The sequence below is a fragment of the Corvus moneduloides genome, chromosome 8 (genome assembly GCF_009650955.1).
Source record: "Corvus moneduloides isolate bCorMon1 chromosome 8, bCorMon1.pri, whole genome shotgun sequence".
Lineage (NCBI taxonomy): Eukaryota > Metazoa > Chordata > Aves > Passeriformes > Corvidae > Corvus > Corvus moneduloides.
This window is the reverse complement of record NC_045483.1, coordinates 21616794-21644708: the sequence shown is the minus strand read 5'-3', so window position 1 is coordinate 21644708 and position 27915 is coordinate 21616794. Positions and strand designations below refer to the sequence as shown.

The 27915-nt window shown below is 37.7% G+C and overlaps 1 protein-coding gene across 2 annotated transcripts in view; it reads right to left on the bottom strand.

Annotated features, from left to right (window-relative positions):
• The window catches only part of ADK (adenosine kinase), a 272381-nt gene that overhangs the window by 24613 nt on the left and 219853 nt on the right, over positions 1 to 27915 (bottom strand). For both annotated transcript variants that reach the window (XM_032115798.1, XM_032115799.1), the window contains exons 8-9: positions 22834 to 22869; positions 16640 to 16754 (exon numbers count right to left, since the gene is read on the bottom strand). In XM_032115798.1, coding sequence (XP_031971689.1) covers positions 16640 to 16754; positions 22834 to 22869 — 151 coding nt within the window. The remainder of the gene's footprint in view (positions 1 to 16639; positions 16755 to 22833; positions 22870 to 27915) is intronic.

The window sequence follows — 27915 nt, the reverse complement described above, 5'->3', positions numbered from 1 at the left end:
GACTCAGGAAAGGCAAAGGCTGTGAAGTCACAGGCACCAAAATCAAGGTAAGGTTTTGCAGGTATTTCACTGATACAACAGTGACTGTCTGGAAGTACCATGAAGAGCTCAGATCAAAATCACTCCTGAAGACAGGAGAGATGGGTTACAATAAACAAAGCCCATAAATTGTATGATCCTGGTCTCTATGGAGAGCAAGCTCTACCACAGTGAGCTGAGCCACACCAGTGAGCACAGGGTGACACAAAACCACATCTGGCTTTGGGTATTAACAAATGTAAGTATCTCTCCCTGCACTGTAAATCCTACATGTATTGCTTTGGCCACTGTACATCTTATTTGATCCTCACATATAAAAAACTAAGCCACACCCCTCCATCATTATTTTTGAGCTGTATATGGGAACTGGAAATACAAACAAATCTATTTCTATCTGTAAATTGGTAGCCAAGACTTGTAAACACACCCAGATGCTGAGAACTGGAATGTCAATGTCCCGTGTAAGGAACACATCACAAAAGTGTGTCTGGGTTACACTGACACACGTCCGGCTCACACGCACTCCTCAGCTGTCTGACGTGTCGCTATGGGGACTGTGCAAAAATGAAACATCTTTCAGCTCAGAAATCAGACAGTGGGTGCACATCACTTACTGTCTGCACTGACCAACACACCAACAGGAAACCTCTATGCTTGTACTTCACTTCATGGTATTCTACAGACGTATTTTAAACCACCGCACAGCTAGGCCATCAAAACACTGTCCTATGGGAGAACCTTCTGACAAGTATCAACCTATAAATCATGTCAAAGCAATTCCTACCCAAAAAGCTTATCAGGGCGTGGGCTAAAAACAAAACAAAACTAAAAAAAGAGAGAGAAAAACACATTATAATTTGATTTTGAGTAGGATAAAAACCGTATTCTGCCTCACATTTTTCATACAGTAAGCATATTGCCCTAGTGGGGTAAACACACCTGTCAAAACTTGCAAGCTTTCTTAGCTATACCTCAGTTTCAGAGTGGTGAACATAGAAATCACATCATTTAAATAAATGCCATGTTACATGACAGCTTTTTTTATGCTACATGATAATCTGAGAAGCATGGGTTGTCAGTGGAGGCAGAAATGGGCCCAAGGCACTTCTATTTCACTTGAGCATCAGTAAGGCTGAAAAGAGAAGGAGTGAGCATTAGGTCACTACAGAGCAGCTCTGAAGGAGATTTTTCTTCTGGGAGAATTTATATGTAGTTTCATAAATAAAACCAGTCCATTGGAATGAGAGAGACAGCCTTCCCTAGATATATTACTAAAAATAAGTTAATGTATATATCTATTTCTCATTGAAAGAAAAAAAAAATATTACTAGCTGAACATTGATGAGGTAGCTATAGCATAGAAATTCTACAGCACTGCCTTTAAAAATTCAAATTACATGTAGAAATTTCAATTCTTCATCCTTTTACCTCAGAGCTCAGCTCTAGAACTTTAACAATTATTTTTTTCTTCTCATTCTGTATTTTTAAGCTCCATGTTTTGTTTAATTAAGATCTCCCTAGACTACTTATTTAGTTTTGAATAACAAAACATGCTTACTAAAGGAATTTTATCAGACTTTTAAATCTATTTAGAAGATAACACTGTAGTGGAGGCCAAAATTTGTTCTAATGTCAATGAGAAAATATCCTACTCTTAAAATGCCAGTGGAAACAGAGAAACTCTTCTGTTTTTAATGCAATTCTTTAAGGGTTATACCACTCTAGGAGAAAAATCTGGCCCAAAATGAAGGAGCTTATTTTTCCGCTGCATTAGTTGCAGATAATTTCTTAGATAATTAAATACCCCAAACTGATCTCTGTAGTATCATGCTATCAGTTTAAAAGTATTACCTAACCATTGACATAAGCAGGATGGTAAATCTACCACCTTTTAAAAATAACGTCACGCACATTTTGACGTAAATTATGCAACCTTGAATATTTACAATTATTGACTACACAGTGGATTAAATTCACTTCTACACAGTTACTGTAATAGCAGTTGTGACAAAGAGTTTCTGGCAAGAGCTCTTGGATCATATGTTTGTGTACGAAGCCCTTTAAAGCATGGCAGTCCCATATGTGCACCCATAAAGGTAACCCAACAGGCTTCACAGGGCATGCACTGCCATTTAATGTAAACCCCAACGCTATAAAGTCAGGCTGCTTGACAATACCAAAATAAGTAACCTAGCAGAAAAAAATTTCCAGCCTCTCTCTGCAGAATGTTGTCAAACTCCTATCACCACCTGTCAATCTTGGTTACTTTTCCTTAAAGTATTATTTCTGTAGTATTAATTTGCTGAATAATTCAAATTTAAGTGATTCCAAAATAATACCCAAAATGACACACTTATCTTTTGAGAAGCAATAAAACATTTTAAAATTAATCAAACTTTAGTTGGAGCATACAGGTGAGTTCAACTCACGATCATTGTAATGTGTATTCTTCTATTATCAAGATGACCACCAAGATAGGTATTAGAAGAAAAAAAAATCCTGCTCTGAAGAGTTTCCAATCTGAAAAGCAAGGTTGGTGAGCAAGTAAATAGATGTGTATAAGTAAAATACAGACACTCTGCTGATATAATTAAGCTATGAAAAGTTATGAAGACAGGCAAGCAGCAGACACTGCTTTAAAAACCACAGAGATATGCAGGAAAAATCTCTGGTTAGCCTACAGAGTGAGATCATTTGAACTGCAACTCAAAAATGGGGGAAAAATGGAAAATGCTTGTTATTTGTTCATTTTAGAACCATTTCAGTGGAAAACATATACTTAATGGCTATTTAGACAGTTTCACCGCTTCTTTTGCCATCTTTTCCTAGAGGAAATAAAACCAGATTTAAAAAGAAAAGACTTTCAATTCAACATTTTTTAAGAAAAACTTTCCTTTTTCCTTCAGAAACAAAATTAATACCTGTAACTCTCAGCTTGCCAAATTCATCCTTTTACCAAGCTTCTACTCTTCTTTGTCTAATCACTCTTCCTCTTTCCCCACATCCTTTGTCATCACCTGTTGATTCTTGCTGATTAAAGCAATGACTGAGGTGTCTACTGGTGACCAGGAGACTGATTCTAGCACAGTGATCCTAGCACAATTTGGATTTTTATGCTAGCAGAAACTTAGAAGACTTCATTCTTTTTCCACATAAATACAAATCTGATCTGGTCGCTGCTACTCAGTGGCAACAGTTGGGAGCAGACGGTGCCAGGAAGGAACAAAGCTGCTTGGGAGCAGACTAATGTTTGGAGCAGGATTTCTGCTGAATGCACTTGTCAAACTCAACCTTTGAGCCTGTACTGATTTATAGATCCAATCTCTTATTTCTTTTCTGTTTTAATTCTTAAATACCTGTACATTTGCATATTCAGGATAAAACAGGAAGAGTGGTGCTCTCCTTCTGTAGCTCTAAGCTTTCACGAGCAGGCCTCTGGCTCCCGGTTAACCCAGGGAGTCCACGAGTGCCCCCACCTGCAGAGAGAGGAGGGCTGTCACTGCCCACCAATGTATCTGATCCCAGAAAAGGGTGGGCTTCAAGCCTAGCCTGTAGAGTTTGGCTTGGCCTTAAAGAGCCAAACCTCCTTTCTCTTTGGTATCAACCTCTAACGTATTTTTATTTTGTTATACATTTCCCTCAGCTATTTGAGATCACAGCTTCACATACTCTCATCTTCTAAACCAGTGCAGTGTCTCCTCCAGAAGCCGACACACAACACATATCCAGTACAGACATCTAATATGCTTTATACTTTGTCCCTTCAAACATATGTTTTGACTGCACACACACAAGATCATTTTATGTTTTCTATATGTTACTTTTCACACAAAACAACTGTGCCTTGATTTTTGAAATGTTCAAGCTATCTAGTCAAGCAGGAAATCAAAAACAGTTCTTAGGTTTTTTTATATTTGGTTTTAGCCAAGTATAAAAATGTCAGTGCAAAAAGCAGATACTTGTATTTCATGATGTGTCAGAAATTAAAAGAAAATCGCATTTTTAACATTCTACTAACTAAAGTGTTTTACTGCTCACAAATGGATTTTCGTATTTTTGTAGCAAGTTACAGCAGACAATAGGTATTGTAATCTAATCCACTGCAATTGCACAGTTTTGGACCAAAGAGCTGTTGATAAATAATGCAAGTATTAGGTTATTAAATTTTTTACAATTAGGTGACTAAGAAAGCGGTTTATTGCCTTCCGTTATACCCTCTGTTAATAAGATCGTTGTTGCAGATGTTCATGTATGCTGCATTGATGTTTAATGGTGCATGATGCTCTAGGTGGTTCCCATAACCTTGCTTTGTCTACTATGAGCTGACTCAATTGATATGATAATAGAGAAAAGAGGTCTGAAACAAGCTGGGCTGTACTGGCACAATTTGCATAACCTTTAAATTTGCCATCACTTGATAGCCAACTGCTCCTAAAAATTCTTATTCAGTTGTCAGTGACGACAATGTACTGTACAAACAGCATTCTGCAATTGGACAGGTGCGGAGGGAAGAGAGGGCATGCACAGTTTACTGCACTGTTACATTCTACCAGGAAATGTACTTATTATCAAATTTATAAAGCCAACAATTTGGAGTGGAGTTCTGCAGTTCCATTTTTGATCAATTGCTATTAGACACAACGCATGGTCTGGCATCTTTTCAGGTTCACAGTACAATATCACAGGGTCACATTACAAGGGACATAAATATTTGGTTCCATAGACTCCTCTCTGATTTAGTTTTGACTGCTAATCACTGGGGCAGGCAGAAGAATCAGGACGAATTAGGACGGCAGTGGGGGGCACAGGGGTAGCAGACTACAGCAAACAAAATCAGTGTACACAGCCTCCCAAACTTTCAATCTGGTGTCACAATACTCTGTGCATTCTTTTTGAGCAAACGTTAGTATTATATCATTCAGTAGGTATAGCCAAAACATAACAATATAAAAACGGTCCATGTTTACCCTGTTCACTAAACCTGCTGTCTGCATATACTCTATGACAGATCTGCTTACTTTACTGTCTTCATTATTCATAACAAAGAAAACAGTTATGGTGAAAATAAGACTGAGCCTACATTCATTCAAATGGGATCAACTACATAAACATTATTTCTGTGGCATCCAGAGGTTTATATCTTAACTGCCACTTCACAGTCTATAATATGCTCAGGTGTGTCAAGGCCAGGTCATTGGTATCAGACTGACATGCACAGCCTACTCTTCAGAGGTGGCATCTAAATAATTTCCACTTTGCATTATCTCTAAAACCTACTGTGGAAATCACTCAGCCAAACTGATCATAAGATCTCACAATTCCACTTTTAGACAATTAACCATTTCCAAGCACTCCAATTAACCTCCCACATGCCCTCAATGTTCATTCTAGATGTTTTGTCGTCTTACACAAAATAAATTCCAAGTCCCTAAAGTCAGGCAAAGCAAGACCCATTCAAATCTCCCCTTTGTCTGCTTTTTCCACCAGCCAGGATCTCTGCTCTGTCCCTCCTGGAGCTAAGGATTTGTCTTCCATTCAGCCATCTATTTCCCACAACTTTCATTGTCTGCAATTGGACACTACAGCAGAGAAACTTCTAATCAAAGGGCCAGTTCCTCCAGTTAATTTTCATCCAGGGACACCACACATGCCCACATTTTACTCTCCTTCCATTCTGTGCGATTATTCTATGGAGACTATTTGAACAGGTGAAGATTAGAGGCTTGAAAACATAAGTTCCATCATTTATGGCAAAAGCATGACATGGATAGCTACAATTTAAACGTTTCTACAATGTTCATTCAACTGTAATCACAAGATGGGAAATAAAATCTCTAAATTAAAGATGATAGGCTACCAGAGTCTGTGGGGCACCTTCTGAGTACAGATTCTGCTGTTCAAACTCCTCTGTGATGATCTGTTATGAAGTGAACTGCTGCCTAGAAAAAAACACGCTAACATTGCCAAAATAATGGAAAAAAATATCTCCTGCAGAAGATAATCTGTCTAGGTGCCAGTGGTCAAAGGGTGCAGTTCTTTGTGCCCCTCACTTCTACCACACAACAAAGAAGACACCTCCAGGTAAAATGTGTTATCAAATCTTTCAGATTACATAAAGTTCGCTTTTTCTCTAACCTCCAGGTAGACTAAAAAAATTGAATTGCAGATTCCAGACAAGGTACAACACACAAAAAGACACACAGATCAGTATAATACATTAATATTCATGAATGTTTTAAGTTCTCCATGACCATAATCAATATCCAATGAAGTTAATGAGATCTTTCCATTGATTTCAAAAGACACAGGGTTGAGCCTCAGAGACAACAACATCGCATTCTCTCAAGCACTCCAGCTGATAACACACGCTTTGATAATTTGCTTCCTCCCGTCCAGAATTTCAGGAATAAACAAAAGAGATGTTATTTTATTTCAAACTGGTTTTGTGGAATGACCAATATACCATTATAAAGGTCCATATGGAGCTTTTAGTATCTTTAACTGAAGAGCAGTCAAGGCCACAATAGTTGCCCACGTTGTTAACCTCAGTATGAGATCCATAAATGAGACAACTGTTATTTATTTAAAGAAACACAAGAAAGGCCTGAATGTGTCATCCTCCCAAAAGGCTGAGGTTTTGTTTTGTTTTAACTTCGGGCCCTAGAAAGCAGTGATTCAAACTCTTATGTCTTCTAACATATGTAAGCCCATCCAATAGATTTAAACATTGGTAAGCAGAGTTTTCAGTTTAAACTGGCCTTGACCTTGGGCAGTGTGACATTATCTGAAAACCATTAATGGTCTGAAACTAAAGTAAAAGCTCATTAATAAAAGCAAAACCATACAAAGGTACAAAGGCAAAACAAAAAAACCAACAACCCCAAAACAACAAAAAAAGGAAGTTTTATTAAAACTATTGATCCTGACCTAGGGCACTACAGACATTGATCTTCCCACATCTTCACAGGAAAAAAGAAGTTAACCCAACAAATGATTGATCTATTATGAAACCTGCTGAACAAGCCATACATTTAATTTCTTACAATGAAAAAAAATAATCACACCAAATTAGGATAGAGAGAAAATCTATTTCTCAAAAATTACTGGTAAAAAAATACTATTGGATTAATTTAATAAATCAGACATCCTGTTAGTATGATTCAACCCTAAATGTTGGGAGGTGAGAAGTGTATACACTGTAAACCCTTAAAGCACAGGTTTCAGATTTTGACTCACTAAAGCATATGTTTTTAAGGAGAAATGGCTAGTGTTCAATACTGAGTATTTCAGGAACATTAAATGAAAGCACATAAAAGGACAATGATGAACTTTAAACTTAAAGCATAAATTTAAGTAGAAGTGTCTAGGTATTTCCTATGAAATAGATTTGGATTTTCTTCAGTTTTTTCAAAAACTCAGAAACATGTATTTAGACTGACATAACACTGCAGATGTAGAAACAGCTGCTGAAAGATTGAAAAGTCACCAGAATTCCCTGTTTGGTGTACATGGAGATGGGTGGGTAGGTAGGTAGGTGTCATTTTCGGAAAACAGGGATAACCTTGATAAAGTTGCATCAATTACATGTATATGTGAAAAGCACAATTTAAATTTGGAAGTCTGATACACTTCCAGTGCTTCTCAATTACTGATTCTGCTGTTTCACCATTCTTTTAGCTGAGTTCTATAATAGTTTTCAGCATATGAGACCATAAAGAGTTTGTTTCCCTTCTGACAGTATATCTGTGGCTCTGTCCCATAGTTCTCTGCTCTTTGCTTTTCAGATATCATTCTACAGTACAATCAGCCAGTGTTGAAGCTACTTCTATTCCCCCTTTGGAACTAGAGTTGTTGTTGCTAGATGGAAGCTCAAAACAAAACACCATGTTTTATGCCTCAAAGGGAGGCTCCAGAGCAGCTTCAGCCAGTTTGCAGATATGGAGCCTCACCCTTGCCTCCCTCCGCGGCAAATGCTGCGCGCTCTCCTCCCATGCTGGCACCAGCACTCGCCTGGGCACTGCGAGGGGCTGGCCCAGAGCGCTCAACACCTCACCAGGCAGATTTCTGTCAGTGTGTGCAGACTGACAAACTGCCCCATGTGGGTGGAGAAGTGCTGACAGGGTGGGAGGAGAAGTAGGGAATGGAAATGTGTGTCCTAGGAGGAGCCATCGACTTCTGATTTTATTCTCAGTTTAAAACTGCCATGGACCCAAGTCTCAGAATCTTGTGCTCTGAGGACCACATAACCACAGAATGTGGTAAGGTGAGCCCTCGTTCCTTCCATGACTGCTCAGCAGAGTAGGGGCCTGCTTTGGCAACCACAAGGCTTAACTACTACCATTCTCTCTTCTCGGGATTTGTGGTAGGCAGTTCTGTTGCTTCATGGTTTGAGCCAACAGAATAACAATGTACTGATGTAACATTTTCTGAACAAATACCTCACAACTCACTCAGGTTGCAAGTAAAATGATACCAGTTTTTAAGTATTACAGCCATTACAGGAGACACCAGAAATTTATGATTAATTAATTCTGTGTGGGTGCTCTAACTGAGGAATAATATCAAAGGGAAGGCCTCATTTCTAAAAAAAAAAAAAAAAAAGCAGCACAGCAGGGTAGAGGTACTTTCTTTTCAGAACAAGAATGTCTATTTGGGATTTAATTCATTCAGTTTTGCCCTCCAGTTTCAATGTTAGCTCTGTGTACCTGCTCTGGGGTAGCATCTCCTGGCTTACACCACTTCTGAGGGAGCTCTCCAGTGCAGCAGGCACCATTTTCTTGTGAGATATTTAGATTCATTTGGGATAGTAAAAACAAAAGTTGAGTGTGAAGAATGGCAAAAGTTTCCAAGACTAATGGGTTATAAAATTCTTTGTCAATCAATGTAAAAAAGGTGCCCATTTAAAAAACAATCTAGCTTTAATACACAGTGATGGGCTCTAAACCACAAATTACCACACCATAAAGAAAATTTGAAGTTACAACAGATAATTCCATGAAAATGTCAGATCAATCATAAGTGGCAGCCATAAAAGCAAGTAAACAGTTAGGAATTATTAAGAGAGGAATACAGAACAAAGGAAAAAACAAAATTAAACCACTTTATAAATTCCTCAGGAACCTAAAAGTTGAACATTTTGGCCCCCCATTCACAAAGACTAAGCAGACCTGAAAAAAGATGCAGTGAAGGGTGGCTCAGAGTGTCAGAATTATGGATCAAACACAGAACAAGTAAACAGAATACAAAAAGAGTCTGGAAAAAAGAATTGTGCAGGGGAGGTAAGCAGGAGTTCTTCAAAATCAAAAGTAAAAAAACATTGTACATGAAATGATTATGGACTGGCCACAAGCAGTTGGAGACAGCCAGCAACACTCTAAAGTGACTGAATCCAAACAAGTAAGGGGATGTATTTCTTTAAATAACACAGACTCCGTGACACTCATTATCACGAGACATTATGTATAACAAAATCCCATTTTGGCCTATTAAGCACAAAGACAACATCTCTAGTTCACAAATCTCTAAGCTACATTTTGCTGGAGTGTAACATGGAACTATTACTCTAGATTTGCTCTGGTTTCATCCTCTTTTACAAGTACCCACTGCTGTACACTGTTGCAAACATCACATTAGAGACAGACCTTTGGTCTGCCTCAGTCCTGCTTCTACTCTTTCACTCTCTATTGCCACTCCAACATCATATAATTTCTACTACCTAAGCAGTGGATTTGTCTACTAATAGTTACGTCTCCAAGAATCCTTTTTAGAATTACAGTATAAAAACTGAATTCCTAAATCTATGTATCTGTGTCTGAGAAACAAAATACAGAAATTCTTCTGTGAAAGAATAAATACAGCCTAGTTCCAAAGAATGGAGTAGGGGTCCATATTTATTGTCCTTTAACAAACATGCATTTTTTTCCACACCTTAAAGGAGTAATTTTTCCTCAGGATGCCAGAATATAATTTGATTGTAGCACCTGAAATTTGAGTTAGGTTTGATATTCCTTACTTCTAGTGATTGTACATGAAAAAGGGATTTCCCATCTTCACTCTCAATTTCTGGGCTAAATTGGTGTATTGACACAATAGACTAGAGAAGACATCCTTTTCTTAAATCAATATGAAATTACTGAAACACAAAGATGTGCCTATATACATATGTGGATACACATTCTTTGAGATGCAACAGTTGATACACTTTTAAGTCCAGTCCTGGATACAGGTACCTGTATCCAGGAATTTAGGTTTTAATAATGTGTTTCACCTGTCTAATAAAACTCTCAGTCTTCCACTCCCACACAACATAAAAGCATGAATGGTCTCAGTTACAAAAAGGTATTACCAGCTTTGCTTTTCATTAATCCCTATCAACAAATGTTAATTATTAATTTAGATTTTATGATTTCCTAAGACACAAATAAACTGATTCTTTTGGGCTTTCTGGCTCACTTGTTAAGCCACTAGGAGATTGAAATTTCCTTTTTTTTTAAATCCACTTTTGTTTTTGAAACATTTCTTTCTATTTTGAATATAAAGGGATAGGGAAGAGTGAAAGTGGGTAATGGTGTGAAAAAGAGAGCACATGGTAATAAAACTCAGCTACTGTTTCCCTGTGTCCAAGGTACTTCTCTGGTTTGTATAAATGCACAGGAAGCCTAGCTGATAAAAAAAAGCACTAGTCAAGGTTTTCCTGTCTGGAAGGCCAAGTGTGAAAGCTGTAAGCAAGGAAAAAATAACACCTTTTCTTGCTTCTTAGAGAAGAACACATTATACTCAGTAACTTACAGTAGAGGAGCTGCAAATAGACCCACCATAAAATGTCAGCAGTGTCAATAGTATTAAATACTTCTATGTTTTACAGATAGGCTTACAAGGTAACACACTGGTCTGTGATTGCAGCACAACCTGACAAAGAAAACCTACTGACCTCTGTTTAGAGTGAGCTATATGCTTGAACATCAGCCCTCTCTATTCCCTTCAAAAAGCATACACCATCATGCTATTATCATTTAAGAATGGCTCTTCAAATCTCTCACTTCCACAATTGTGATAACCCTTCTTAAACAAATGGTTTAAAAAAATCTCCTAAAATACTTCAGATCTAACATAGCCTTACAAAGTAAAAGGAGTTTCATAATTCAGAAAACATACTATTATTTGTCATTATTTTAATTTAGATTAGGTTATAGTTCCATTCAAACATAGAAACTTTTGATTTATGAACATATCTGCATCTATTACCATAACAATGGTTGTACTGGGTGACACCAACAGCCATTTATCTCAGTTTTCTGTTTCAGATAACATGTAGCGGCAAATGCCTAGAATTTCTTCAACATCAAAAGCTTAGAAGGCAGACTCTAAAATTTGGTGACATTGCAATTTTATTGTGACATATTAACTTGGCTACACTGCACAGGCTGTTTAATTTATGGACTGGATAAAACAACAACAACACAGAAATCTACAAAACTATTTCTGTATGCACTATGTGGTAGGTGCACTAAAAAAATTTTAAGATGAACCTCTCTCCTTTTACCACATTTGCCAGCACTGCTAATAGATTCCCTGAAATATCTCAAGTAATATGTCCCAAAAAATGAAGATTTAAGTGGTTAGTAAGCCTGACCTGAGCTGGCTTTAATGCTTGAATCCTTAGAAAAATCCATTTTTACTGCCATATTCTGGCAAATGAGGTTATTACAAACATGCCCTTAAATAGAGGTGGTCCTGCAAACATCAGGGGGAAAAACGAATGGAAAATTCTATGTTCACCCCTGAACATGCCAGATTTCATCATTCATAACTTGAAAAATGCTGAACCGATTTTCTTTGAATTTGGATTGTTTTTCTTTCCTCTATTAAAGCTATAAAACAAGCCAAGTTAAAAGTTTGTAGCTTCAGCTGTTCTTGAATTATGCAAATATTTCAATATAAAAGCATTTTCCATTGCTGAACTGATTTTGCAAAGACTTTCTAAAGATTTCCCTTTGGGCCAAGACCAGTCATAAAATGTATCTGACTAGAAGTAATTTGTTTAAAACTGTTATGAGCAACTCTGTAAAAGGGATGGCTTTCACAGCATTTGATCCTGACAAACATTAGAGCACATGTATAGATATCACATACATGTTCCTGCCACAGCTTATGATTTTTGGTGCATTTCTTAAAAGCTCCAGCTGCTGAAATCAGGAGACTGCATGTGTTCATTAACTTCCCCTGCTCTCTCTGCTTATGTACTTGTGGTTACAGCAAAAATCTTGAAATGTATCTTATAAGCTTAGTCAAACCTCAAAACTCAGAATCTCAGGCCTGGTAAGAGGGATACCATAGACAAAGCTGTGGTAGTGGGAACAGAGTCTTGACAGCCAAGTAATTCCCAGGATGGATGAGGAGCATCCACACAAGAAATTAACTGTTCCTCAAATAAACAAGTCCATAGATCCCATTTTTTTTGAGCAAGTCCACAGATCCCATTTTCAGTTACCAGTCCCTTTCCAAAGCATAATCCTCTATGCTGCAAGGTTTTGTCACAGGTGCCTCTCACAGGCTGTTTTTTCCAAGAGAGTTTTATCAAAATTCAGTCATGTTGGGGACCAATGCTAGAGAACATTACAATGGTTTTGTCTGTACTCTTCTTAAGTCACTGAGAAGGTCCAACACCTTCAAGTTTTTCAGTAAAAAGATAAAATTTGACATCACCAAAAAATGCACCTCTGGTTGCCCAGAGAGGCTGCAGGTAATTCCCATCCCTAGAAATGTTCAAGGTCAGGCTGGACAGGGCTTTAAGCAACTTGTTCTAGTTGAAGATGTCCTTTCTCATTGTGGGGGGTAGGACTAGATGACCTTTAAAGGTTCCTTCCAACCTAAACCATTCTATGATTCTAGGACATGGAGAGGAAAACCTCACACCACAAGAATTTGCTTGTGCTCAGTAGAGTCTTATTAGAAAGTGACAGTTCATTTAGTCAACACTTCATCTGCCACAGCTCCTATATGCCAATCCTAAACACTCCTTTCCTTCCCTCTAAAACACACTGATCACACTCAGCTTGAATTTGAGCTTGCCTCTTCCTTGCAATTATTCCTACTGACAGAGAACAGGAAGGGAGGAGAGAGAAAAGGGGCCTTGGGGCTGGAGTACTGTGATGGAGCAGATATGAACAGACAGCAGAAAGACCCAATGCGCTTCATGATAAAGACAGAGAAATTTTTCCTCTGAAAACACAAATAATTCCGACAGCCAAAGAAAGTGGACTGACAAATGAGAGTGGCTTAGATTGAGCCTGCTGATGCAGTTTTTGCTTCTCACTGTTTCCATTATCTGCTCCAGCTGTATGGACCTCTAAGCTGCCTGTCAATCCATACCTGACTGCCTACAGCTTGTGGTCTGCTTGAGGTGAGCCACCAGTGTTTTAGGCTGCCATTAAAACAATGTTGTATAAATTGCGGCAATTCATGAGAGGACTAAAATCTTTGCAGTATGGCTAGGCCAGATTTTTGGAGGAAGATTTTTTTTCAGCTGTCTCAGTCTAAGTTCTCTCTATCTCATCTGCAAGAACTATATTCTCCAATCTGTTTGGTCAATCTTTTCTTTCGGTAATAAGCTGTGCCTTTCTGCCCTATGCTCTGCTCCTCAAATACCTGTTGATACTTCCATTCTCTGGAATGTCCAGTTGCCACAGTCCTCTCCACATGTGATGACCAGCTGTATCTGGCCTTCTTCATATCACACACACCTCTACCCTGCCCTAGAAAGTCCATGTCAAATTTTCAGCATGTATCATTCTGTGCCCCTTTATGAATAGCCTGGCAATCTGCAACAACCCTTTTTATCCATCTTATTTCCTCTCCTTCCAGCCAGAATGGTATCCAAGTGTATCCCCTCATTATTTCCATAACCTGATCCTCATTCAACCTACACATAACTCTTCAAAGAGGTGCACTCTCCTCTCGCAACCCAGCCCCATGGCTGCCTTGTCTTGGAACATCCTTAACTGAGCCTTTGACAGAGCAAACAGAGCTCTCTTAAGGATGTCCTCACAGCCTCTGTGCTGCCTGTCTCATTTTGCCATGCATGGGACCAGGGAGAAAGGAAAGAAGGATGGGGGTGGCCATCCGGCTGCGTCTCTTCACAGGGTGCAGCCTCATCCAAGCCAGACACGCTTGGCCCTCCTGGTTGCCAGGGCACTCCTGACTCATATCTACCTTGCCACTGGCCAGGACCCCCAGGGCCCTTTCCACAGCGCTTCTCTCCAGTCTCTCCTTCCCCAGTCTGTACACACAGCCAGGGCTGCCCCATCCCAGGTACAGAATCCAGCACTTGCCCTTGTTAAACTTCATATGGTTGGTGATTGCCCATTTCTCTAATTTGTCAAGGTCTCTCTACAATCTGTTGAGGTCTCTCTGCATAAATACGTTAACATAAAAACACGTCGTTGTTCTTATTATTAACCTGGACAAAATATAAAGCAGAAGGTAAGAACAAGCATACCCAAATCCATAGCTGACTTTGCAAATACTATTTTTATCTAGGCACAAGCTGTTTGAGACTTTACCGTTCCCTCAGAAAGGCAAGATAAACAAATACACACACCCTTTTTCAAAAGTCATACTCCTGTGCATTAGAAAAAAGAAAATAATTTTATACTGGTAACTCCTAAATGCAGTAATTATTTTAAAGATCATTTAGAAACTTTTATACTTTCCACTGTGGGTTTGAAACCTAGACCTAGTTAGTTCTGAAAGAAGTGTATTAGCAGCACTCTATGCCATTCTCTGGTATCATCATACGTTAAATTAAGGGACACATTTTCCTTCTTCCATTATTACTTTAATGTGAGGAGGTGGGAAAAAGATGGTCCATACCAAAGGAAGGGAAAAGGGGGAAAACAATAACAAATTGGTATCTCTTTTGAGAATTGCCCCACAGGCCAAACATTTTTATGTTCTTAATCATTATTAAATGACTTAACATGACACACAGAGCCTGGCGAATGATTGCGTCCTGACATGAGAACGAATTACAAATGAAATGAAAGATCAAGCTGTATTAGAAGACTGCCTCTGGGAAATGAAAATCTTTAATTCTCTTTTATTATTGACATTTATTTGGCTGCCATGAATAACAACATAGCAAAGAGATTCAGCTATGCTTGTGCACTGAATAGCTTATCCCACGGCTCAAAACTGCCTTAACATTTATCATGTTTGCTTTTGTAGCTGACACCATTGCATACAGTCTCCATCCATCTCACATTTATCACGCATATAAAGTGCATTCTCTAATTTAAGTTCATTTCATAGCGAACAAACAGCTAAGATTAGCAAGTGTCAGTCCCCAAATAAGCTCCCAGTTGTAAAAATATCAAAGGAGGGATTAATGGATTTGTTAACAACTCCAGTTTGAAGAATAAAAAAAGTACTCAGTGAAAATTAAATAAGAGCACAGGAGGGTTACATATAAGGTTTAGGTTTACTACATTATTACTTGCTCATGGATAAAAACATTTTTATACTGCTATTTTTCAGTCAACTGTAAAATACTCAAGTGGAGTGCCTCCACATGGGCCATTCACATTACACTGTAACTTTCTGGAAGGAGCACTTCCATCATCATTCAGTGAGATACACATACCCAACTCTCAGTGACTGGTTTCTATTTCGTTTAAAACCATTTGTAGCTAACAAAATAGGGGAAGCAGCAAACTATTGGAGAAATAATTCAAACTGCTGCTAGGAATGATCTATATAGCAATGACATACCTGCTTAGTGCCTAGCCCTGAAGCCACAGTCTGAAGCCAATTCTGATTTTGAGGCAAATATCGTATGAGTTAGCAGCAGTCCCTCAGGTGCAAAGCTTCCTCTACTTCACTTGATTTCCAAAGGAGGAATTCAGCCCAGACTAATAACTTACCTTGTGAAGGAATGAACTACTAAAATGGCTCGTCACAGCACATGTTTTTAATAGCTTTATTTAGTCTAGAAGCATAGGTGGACAGAATTAAAAAGACTGTCAAAAGGTAGGCAGTCATGTTTGTAATGCTTAAATCTGTGCGTCGTACATCATCAACTTAGACAGCAGAAACTGCTTGTATCCCTGCTAGAACACCTTTTTCCCCACATACTCCTTTGAGAATTGAAGAGCAGACGGCTGAGAAAAGCTAAAGTGAGACTTTCTGCTCAAAGCAAAAAAAGCCTGGAAATTCACTTAGTACTGGATTTCACTTCCTCCTCTTTGCAAATGTTTAAATATACTACACTGTTGCACAGCTGTTCTCAGCAGGCACAGTGTATTCTTGTTTGCAGCAAAGATGGCTACACAGATAAAATCTCAAGTCATAAAAATCTGAGTAAAACCAACTGGATCAATATTTTAAATCCATGTTATAAAAATGTTCATAACTAAATTCTCAGGCACTCTGGTGAAATAATAACTTCTTAAATTCAGACTCTTGAAACAATTAAAAGCATAAAAGACGAGAAAGGCGGAGTAACATCAGAAGGCAAACATTCTAACTACCATTTAAAAGTTGTATAACCACAACTTGTAATTGATTAGCCAGAATATTTACTGTGGAGATTTGAAAAATATACCTGTAGCCAATATAGTGTCCTCTTTGCCCTGGGTAAAGACTACGATTCGCTGCCTTTTAGCGTTCACCTTTGGCAGGGCTTGTGTCTTCCGGGCTATCTCTTTAATGTCTTCAGTCTATTAAGAGAGAGAAAGAAAATTCTTGTTACAGCATTCTGGAGTGGTGAGAACTTTATTAGCAGATCAAAGACTTATTTTCTTACAGCTAGGTATAAAATAGACTTTACTGTCAGTAGAGGAAGATTTTTAAAAGGAGGAATACTTCATTCTCCAAAGGGTTTATGTAGTACTAAGAGACCATTGTTTTTAATCTTGATAATGATAGTTCAGCTATTCCAACCACTGCAAGACTGCAAAGCTAACAAAGGAATTACAGAGCATTTCCTAATGAGCAATTAGTGGGTTTCTTTGCTGCTGACTGGATTCTAACCATACCTATCATAAAATTAAAAATAAAATTGGTAAGAGAATACTTTGGATAAACTCTAAGCCTGATTTTCATCCAATTTAGCCAGGTTTTATATTATTATAATACCTTTGACTTCAGCAGGCTTACAAATACTTTCTCTAACTTCCCTACAGTAACTGGTCCCATCAAGCAAACTGTCCACTGTAGCACTGAGAGGGTGTGCAGCCCAGCTCTCACTAGCTGGTTGCATAATTGAGATGCAGGGAAGCAAAGGGCAAAAGGTATATTCAGTGGGGCACAGAACATGACCAATTTTCTGAAGGAAGGCTCAGCTGCAAAGTTTCAGAAATCTTTGCTTTAACAGGATGTTGTACTCCACTGTGCATGCAGCTGCAAACAGAGAACCTGGCAGACTGAACCAAACCTCTCATTCATCCAGTGTCTTAGACACCAACAAGTTGGGAATGTTTAAATTAATGCAGCAAACTCTTAACAACACCACTTGTCATTGGAATATTAGAATTTCTATTCTCACACTTGCCCTATGATCTGAAACACAAGGGTTTCAATTTCTAATTGACTTAGTTTTCAATCTGATCTATAATAGGTATTTCTGTTATTTGTATTAGCATCAAAACCCTTTATAACGCTATATGGGAAGCTTCCATTCTCAGATTTATCTCAAGTCAGTCAGTTCTACAAATTAACTTTGGTATATGTAATCTATTTCTTGCCGTAATTTATATATTTCTTCTCTTTTTTTCTTTTATTTTTCTAACATTAGGAAAGGAGTATGTATGACTAATTATTCTCTGTGCTATTTACTGTGTCCCACTTTGTTCATATCTGTGTTAAATAACACTGTATTTTTCCCCAGTTTCCTCTTTGTAGAAGGAACTGTAGTGAAACTTGGTGAGGGCCTAGCCTTGAATATAGGAAAACATAATAATACTTTCTGCATTGCTTTGTGTACTGTTCGTTATGCATCCAAACTCATTTTTTAACACTATTGCTATTACAGACAGAGAATATGCCTGGGTTATATATTTACCAGCACCCCTTTATGTGAAAATTATCTACCTCTTCTGCAACACTTTTAGTCTCCCTCTAATTTCTTCCCTAACCTGGATAGTCAGTGAACCCATTGATTTATACACATTTGGTAAACATGAAAATAGTTTCCCTTTACTTATTGGTCTCTTCACCTCTTTTTAAAATTCTCTCATGCTTTTAATTTCTATCTATGATACTCTCACTTGTGTTATTTCTTCCTTCCTCCTGCTTAGATAGTTAGTATAACTTTTAGAAGGTAATGTCTGTTACCAGAGAAGAGAAGAACTGGGGACAGTAACAGTGGCCATCTTACCACTAATTCTTAGAAAGCAATGAGTCTCTTGAAGATGCCAGAGAAAAAAATTGAAATTGCTGCTCTTCTGTTTTTTAAGAGGTTTATGAACAGCAGATATCAGCTGGTGGCACAAGCTGTTGAATATGGAACGGATGAAGAATATAGCCCTCCAGTTTGGTAATACATGGGCTTACCAAAGGATTACCATACGAAGGCTAACCTCAATTCTGAACTACTTCAGGCCTTGGTAATTAAGAGATCTACAAACTAGAAACTGCAAAAAAGCATCATGAAGATCAAAGGAAACTGGGAAGAGGTGTTTAGTTTTTTTTAGTAGGAAGTGGCTACTAGTGACTTTATTAGGCACATTTTCAGTGGAGTAAAGCAGGCACAGAAATCAAAGAGCTTGAAGATATTTATAAAATGTATTTACATGCACGATGAATTTTTAAAGGAAAACTATGAAGTTATAATAGGAGAAAATGGCATGACCAAGAGATGGTTTCTTCAGCTTAAGGAAGAATAAAGATTAACTTAGATGAAGAAAAGAGGACCCCGAGGAAAGAGATTAGTGAAGAATGATGGTAAAGATGAAATAAAGTAGACAGGGAAAGAAAGTAAAAAGCATATATGTTTTCAGGAAGAATTAAATATATATAATAAGCATGTAACAGTAGAAGGAGAGTATTTAGGGCAAAAATGTAATTTTTTTTAAAAAAGCAGAAATTTTAAGACAGTGGTTCGGAGACTTCTGTCCAATTGTGCAGACTTTAGAAGTAACTGAATAGTGTCTTCTGTGAAAATTAACTTTTAACCACATTTTAGCCAAAATTACTTCCTATACTAGTTTTTTTTCAAAGTAAGAGAATAAAATAGAGCTGCAATATCAGTGTTGAGGAGGCTTTAACTTTTGCACAGTTCTTTTTTTGAAGGTACAACTGTGACATTTTACAATATGTGAATATTTACAGCTTAAGACTGCAGAGGTACTATGCCCCTTATTTCCCTGTCAGGCAAACATCATGAAATGTCGTCATCTCCTATTTCTGTTCAGAATAAATAGCTGAAATCTATAATATTTATTTAGCAGTGACTTGTACCCGCCCAGTTACTGAGTCTTTCTTACATGTCCTGTCCCTACAGACATGACATAGTGGTCCTTAAGCCTCTATACATGCCCTGAATTCACAGGATACTCCCACACACCCAGTTATATACTTGAATCTGATTTAACAAAGCTGACACACAAATCTCACTAAAGCATGATTTGCCTGTTGATGCTGCACCTGAAAAACCTCACATGTGGCACTCATTCCAGCAAGTAAGTGGGATATATGTATGTGAAGAAAGCATATCAGATATCCCAGGATCAGACAAAGGCATGTGGAAAACTGCATCCACTTAGAACTGCTATCAAACTGTGTCTTCTGATTCCTGCCTCTGAATAGATACCCAATAGCAGGGACTGCCATAGCCCTGACCTAAACAGGCATAAATCCATGGAAAACAGTGGACTTGTGCAGTGTACCTCGTTAACTTGAAGACCTAAATCTGGTCCAGGGTAACAAAACTCTCTCTAATATGGTTCCCCAAAGAATATGTACTTGCAGGAGACCTCTAACAAGAAAAGTTATTTTACATGGCAGCTGCTACTAACCTCTTAGATATTGACTGTCCCATTCATTTCAGTTTACTTGGGTTGACGGACAGAACTGAACCCTAAATTTTATGTTTAAAGTAGTATTTTGTTTTCCTAATTTCTACATAGGTAAACAGGAAGCTATCTTTTTGTAAAAGCAAAACCTCATAAACCTTTGTAATTTGAAATTTATTAGAAATGTTGCTATACTGTATATATATAGTCTTAAAATGTCACAGAACATGAAATTAACAAAAAAACCCCAACCCCACAGTGATGCTCTCCAGGAAGAGACAATATCAGAAGTAATGTTCTAGTTTTGATAATTACAGGTAAGTGTTAGTCAGGGTATAAAGTGAAGGAAATAATGGTCTTCAAATACCGTGACTGATTTTACAGAAATATCTTGTATTTCAGCAAAATACAATGGAAAACTAACTGTGGGAATGATGAAGCATAAAAATTACAATTCCTTTGAATGGAATTTCTCTTACAAAGAAAAAAACAGATTTGTGTCATGAAGGTGTTTTCTCCTACCTATAACAAGATTTCATTTCTTCAGAAAAGGTGTATATTTTCCTGAAGTTCTCTTAATAGTTACTTCTCTTTTTTCCAAAAACTATTTCAGATACATTTAACTCATTCCATGTGTAAAAGATGAATTTAGCACACAAAACTGTTGAAATTACTGTGAGGTAGAACAAAAAAACCCACAAAAAAAAAACCAACCGACCAACCAAAAGAAGCTAGTCACCAACTGATTCTCTATGCTAAAAGATTTCTGATTAAAAAATAAAAGTCTTTCCAGATGGCAATTCAAATGAAGCCACCAGCAACTTTTAATCACTTCTATGATAAACATCCTCTTGATTTTTGTCCTGGTCAATCAAGTCCTTTCCCTTAATTTGCCATGCTTTACCAGTTTTCTGTTCCCAATATAAAAATCAAGCTTCTTAGAGTTGCTGAAAATTTTTCTTGGTTTTAATTGAAAGGCTAATTGAAGCTCTTTGGGTTTTTCATAAGATACTTTATTATCAGCGTGATTTTTTTTTTTTTTTTGCCTCCACAGCACAATAAGAAAACAAAACTGTGGACACTTATCAAGTTTTACTCATCTCTGTCAGTAAACTTGACATGTGAGTCGTTGCCAAGCAAGGGAGTAATAAGAGATAAGATCATAATCATTGTGCACTTTACTGATATGCTGTAATCAAATGTGGCAGATTTAGGATGTTCAGGAGGAACTGTGCTAAAATCTCTAAGCAAGCACTAATGGAAAGGTTAATATGATGGTAGTTAGCAGACACCAGCAAAAGCAGTTTGTCACTAGAGCTGAATTTAAACCAGGCACATTCAAAGTCTTTAGCTCAAGGGGGCAATAAAAATATAGAATGGGTAGACTTAATACACTACTTCCTTTCCTTTTATTGTCTAGCTACCAGAGGGTACCAATAATTTCTTATGCTTCATATTTTGGAGGCATCTGTGAAATTCATTCGTTAGCATAAACTCAAAGTGTATTTTTATGCTTAACAATACAGATTATACAAATGAAAATTGACAGTGATAAAAAGTCTTGATTTCTACAAAGCAGCCATGTGAATTTGGGAAACATAAAATGAAATGGGACAGCCCACAGTTTTAATAGGTAAAACAGTGATGGCATTGATGTACCTGCTGGTGTATGGTTCTAAAGAAATCTAAATTGTAGAACAAAAGCCGTCAGTCTTTCCCCCTTTTTTTATATGCAACCAACCACACGCAGAAGTGGCACACTCTTAAAGTGATGTGGTTTGAATTGCGCGGCTTCTATTATTTATGCAAAATGGGTGTTGAACAGTAAAACTCCTCTCTATTCTTTTACACTGCAAACAAATCACTTACAGTGGGTCTTGTTCCAGTGAAAAAAACAACATGTAAAAGGATTTATGTGTGTGCAGTTCTGCAATTTAGATTTCAGTAAGATCACTTACTATCTGCAAAATTAGCACAAGCCTTGTCACATTAATTATAGTATTTAAAACCTGCCTGTTTGAATTCAGTGTTAGAGACCAATAGCTGATGGCTCCCCAGATTAAGCTATCTGAATGTAGCCAATGGGAGGTACCAGTCAAATAAATACCTCGAGAAGATGAAATCAAAAGCTCTGAAAATCACTGTAAAATCAATAGTATTTACTCCGAGAAAGCAGAGGATCAGACATTTTTAGAGTTCAGATGGAAAACACCAACTTGAATATGTTTTGAAACACAATTTCCACAGTACCTTTTCTAAAAAGCAGCTGTTTGTAGAAGCATGGTTTACATTAACCAGTACCTAACAATTTTATATACAACCTTTCTAAAATCCATTTGCATAATGATAATCCGCATATGGCAGGGTTTAAGTTATTTAAGCAGTGTTATATTTCACTATTTAGTCTTGCTTCACCACTGCTTTAGCAGTGAATCCTTCTGGAGTGTAATGCAGCTAATGAGGTAGCTTTTTAACTGAACAAACTGACAGGTCCCATATCTGCAGAGGCAGCTTGAAACCGTGCCCAACCTCTCGGCTTCCCAAGAGGCTTTTCAAAATTCAATAAATAACATCTGTAGGCGATGTTGGGTGCAGACCTAGCAGAGTGCGTCATAACACTGAGCTGGCAGAACAAAGAAACCATGACGACTGCCAAGTTTCCATGGCAACCGCTGCGAGGCTTGGAGAGTATAATAGCACATCAATCATTGTCCAAAAGAACTTCATTATCAGCAAGAAAAAAACCTTTAGGATCTGTTTAGTGTGCAATTGTGGGTTAACTCACCTCAAAGCCTTGCTCTCTAGCAAAAGTGGCAGCTTCCTGAAATAATAAAAAAGAACAGTTAATTATAAAGTGCTAGATAATGAAGAAATAACACATTCTGAAACTCATTCAGGCAGTTTTCCTTTTACACGATTATCTCAATATAGCCATATACAGTTGTTCAATTCTGATAGTAGCACCAAAAGCTTCCCCCTCTTCCCTCAAGCCCAACAACAGCACAATGTCAACACATTTCACAAGTTCAAATAAAGAAGGTACAGTATGTTTTTTCCAAGCGAGGAAAAGTTACTTCTGGAGATAGGACTTGAACTAGGAAACATCCTTCAGACATATTTTTAATTGAAATTGTATCATCTCTCCATTTACATATGGCACTTCATGGGATACATGTTACCAAGCCTTTTTAAAAAAATCATTTGTCATCCACAGTGCATTAAAAAAACAGGATCGCTAAATGTGTTCAGACCCTTGTGGTCCATAGAATCAGATGAACATTTAAAAATATTCTGATGTCTTAATCACTGCTTTAAGCAATTTAACTGTGTTCTTTTCCTGAAAGAACAGAGGAAACATCATGGTATCAGAATGTCCTCATGTCTTATTTATATTAATTGATGCAATTAAAATTTGTTTTGAAATAAAAGCAAGGGGATGGAAGACAATAGCAATGTTTTTCCCTTACTTACGTTCTATCTTAACATTGGAAATATTGCAGAAAACCCTCAAAGTCTTTATGTTTTAACTTGCATTCTTCCAGATTATCTTTGCCAAGTGATATTAATAGAGGGATAATCTTGAGCCAAAATGGTGAGTCGATCTAACTAAACAGAAATAACTACTGTACCAAACCAGTCCAGTGTTGTGGAGAGGTTTTAGTGCTTCAGAAAATACACGGCTGTGGACCTACATGATCTGTCAATTTGGGGGCAATAGAAGAATTTGAAGTGGGTACAATTCATTATAACAACAGTAAGTTGAGGTTAATAAAATGTGATAAGCTGAAAAGCACAACTCCTCAGGCTGCTTTACTGCAGAAACATAAGGCTGACCGGGTTACCCTTAGCTGATGTTGACAGAAAAACTGAATCATGGTCCTGACAATTGGGTGCGGGCAAGGTTAGCCACTTTGACAATTTACTTACAATTGAATCCCTTCTTGTACATCACACAGTCAATGACATTTGCTAGCCTGGCTGTCAAGAAGGAGTGTAGGGTTCAAAGATATCATGCAGTGTTTTCCTAAACCAGCATGTGATTAACAAAGCCTATGCTCGTATGAAAAAAGGAGCCTGCAAGCTTCCACTCTGAAGTGATGCACTCACAATGAACTGCAACACAATCAAGAAAGCCTCAAATGGGACCGTGACACAGAAAAAAAAAATAAAGTACGAGAAATAAGGGAGTAATAAGTAAGGGGGAAAGAGAATAAGAAAATGGACTAAAAATTACTTCTTGTAGCCAAATACCTTCTTTAACCTCAGGTTTTCGGTTGTGCAATTGAAATTGGAAGTTATACTGATCCGTCCTAAGGGATTTCTTTAAAATCCCAATACAGCAGGACATTAACATCTGTGTTGAACTATTGTGTGGCCAGGAAACTGGACACCAGTACATGAAATAAAAACTGTTCCAGTGAAGTGGTGCTTTCTTGTGTGGGAGATGGAGAGAATTCATCTTAATTTTCTGTACTGGGGTACCCATGCATAGCACATGTGTTTTGGAAGACTTGGCCCTTCCACAGGAAAGGATAAATGATTGCACATTTGTTAAAAAGTATCTTGTCTTCAGATTCTCCTGTAAGAGCGTCATCTTTTAGCCTGGTCTGCTGCCCAGCTACATGAATAATGGCAGCCAGCATACAATCACAGATTTTCCTGCAGTTGACCTCTAATCTAAGGGTGTCTGAACACGCCAAAGAACAACAGCAATCTTAATTTTCTTCTATCAACTGAACCTCAGAATGACTCTTGAGCAGCTTATTTCAGTAAGGATTGTGCTTACAGTCTCCTAAAATCCAGCTTCTCTCAGAATTAGATCCCTTTAAAAATTAAGGCCCTTCCAGTAAAAAAAAACTAATGAAGCTCAAAACACACATTTGGATTGTGCAGTTTGGTGTTCGCAAAATGCTGAGAAATCTGAGGCAGGCTCTGATTGCCAGGGACAGTTCAAAGTAAATTAACCAGATAAAAGCGATGAGAACCTTTTAGTATCTATTCACAATAACAGTGAGAACAGGAAACAAGCAGAACCCATCTGTGCAGCCCTAGGGCACCTCATACTGAGCTTCACATCTCTAATAAAGTAGTCAGGTTAAAATCTAAGTGGCTGTAACATGTGGAGACTGCTTGGGTTACAGCGGCCAGCCGGGGCGTTCCCTGATGCAGGTGATAATCAGTATGATAATCACTATATTTACAGGCTTTCCGTTTTATATCTGACATTGAAAATCACGAAGAAGGAGGGATTAAGGAAATAAACAACCTACACAGAAGCTTTACTGCTCCCCAGAGAATGCAGCATTTTCATTCATGCGTGACATGCGACAACAGCAGAGCAAAACAGCGACAGAACAGAATTTTCTTAGGAGGCTTCATTTCACATCAGGAGTTCTTTCAGTTTTGATAAACTTTACACATTATTCATTCATTACTCCAACACAGCATTTTCAGAGCTGTTTTCTGTTACTGTCTACAGAACATTTCATAAAACCCTCTCCCCACCTTATCACTGTTTCATACTAAATATATTAAAAACTCACACTCCTTTTTCTATATAATCTAACTGTGACAGCAAATTTATTGTTGCGCCACCTAAAATAGAAACGAGATTTGTTTTTAGTTGCGAAATGTCATTTGGCTCATGCCTTTTGGGGGAAAAAAGTCCAAAGTACAGTCATGCTGAAAAAACCTGTATGCAATGTTACTTAATGGGAGTAACACAGTGTCACCAAAGTTAACACACACCCTCTCTTTGCACAATAGTGAGCAGTTTACACAGGAAAGCGACATTAATTAAGGAGATAACAATAAAAAAGACAACTTCCGTCAGTGCTGGCCTTTGTGTTATGTTAGAATTTGCTTGCTAGCTGAAAACTATTTCCATTCTTGCATGTATTTTACTGCTGTTGGAGTCCCAGCTGAAAACTATTTCCATCCTTGAATGTGTTTTATTGCTGTCTGAGCCCCAGCATTCAGTAAAAAGAACTGTTTATAATCTACACATGGGCTAATTTTAACAGGACTTGTTAAAATCCTGAGCCCTTTTATCAGCAGCAGTACAAACTATTTGTTTATAAGTAAACAGAAACATACCCTCTAAACACAGAATCCGTCAGCATCTGCAATCCTAGGAGTAACACATAATCCTATGTTAGCCCCCTGTGTTAGAATACTTTTATGATTATAGTGTTAGGATGGCTCAACTTCAATAATTGCATGTTCAGTTTGCCATGAGACACAGAAGGCATGCCATATATTGAATATTCTTGACACATCCGAATGTTTTTTGTTGGTACAAGGTTTTATGATTACTTGATCAAATTACAGCCAAAATGGTAACAACATGCATAGTGGGTTAAAATTAATTCGTGTAGGCCAACATAAAACTCATGCAGTTGCACTGAACAGCATCTGAAACCATGTATTGCCAAAATTAGCTGACAAAGGCTGCTTCAAAAACACCAGCAACATTATTATCTACAATACACATTTTAACCTTTGTATCGAAAAAAAAGGAGCACTGAAAACTAAATTTGCATTTCATTGCCGAAATCAACATTATCTCATAAAGAAATGATAAAACAGCAGGACAGCAATGATACCCTTGCACACTGAATGCATTTCCCGTAATTACACAAAAAAGCAAATGCAGGGGACACTGAAGACAATCCCTCCCCTGCCATCCCTCTTGGTAGGGAAAACATCTCATAGAATAACCTCAACTCACATATTGCAGTACCAGCCCCTGGATTTGATTTACTGTTTTTAATTGGGAGATTACTGACAGGTTTTGAGGGAGTTCCTACTTCATTAACTGTAAACTTCCTGACTTCCCAAAACACACCCTTTTCACATTTTCAGGAATACCATCCTCTTTTCTCTGCACAGCAAGTCTGTGATGCAGAGAGTTCAGCCTGGCCCACGAATCAATGCAATCTCAAGCCCACACACAGATCATGTGGAACTGCAGAGGAAGATCCTTACAGCCCAGTGCAGAGCAGAGTGCATAACAAAAAAAAAGAAATAAAAAACCAAACTTGTGTGGACTCACTCAATGAGAAACAGTAAATGAGCATGAGGACCATATACTTTGTGTTTGCATTTGATGGGACAATTCCTACTGGTAACAACCATGTTTGATTATAACTTGAATAGTGCTTCCAACGCTGTACCTTACAAGCCTTTCTAGACTGCTAAAATCTTCTAAAAATGACTCTTAAACATTTCCTTCCTATCCTACATTTCAGAAGTATGGATTGTTAGTTTTCTTCTACGTACACTGTTTCCCTGAACACACTGAATGGTATCATTATCTCGCCCTTTTTCTTCAGTATAATAGTTTATTACTATTCATCCCACTCCTGAGTTCATCTCCAATTCTGCTGTAACTTTGTGTTCTTTGTATCTTCCCTTGCTTTTCTACAGGTTGTACTGCTTGTGGCAACAAAGTTTCTTTCACAAATCTCTAACATTAAACCCCTGTTGTCTAAATGAAATGGGTGACAACCGAAATAAACAAATAAGTATATCGGAAAGACTTTTGTACGAGTGATGCCCACTGATATCTACAACTTCATTCTGTAGAAGACTGACTCAAATAATCAAAGTTGGTTTAGATTGATAATCTCCTTTCTTAGACGTAATGCTGAAGATTTGTATTTCTGAAAAAGGCATTTGTATTCATGACTTCCTAAAGGGCAGTAGAATTGTAAAACAAAAATCAACACCAAACAAAACCCCCAAAAAATCATGTATTATTTGTCACTCTGCACTACAGAGACATGAGTCTTTATTGTAATATAATTACTTAGGCTTGTAGGTCACCCTAAGCAGGTGTATTTGTCCTTCTGTCTGTCCCTTCTAC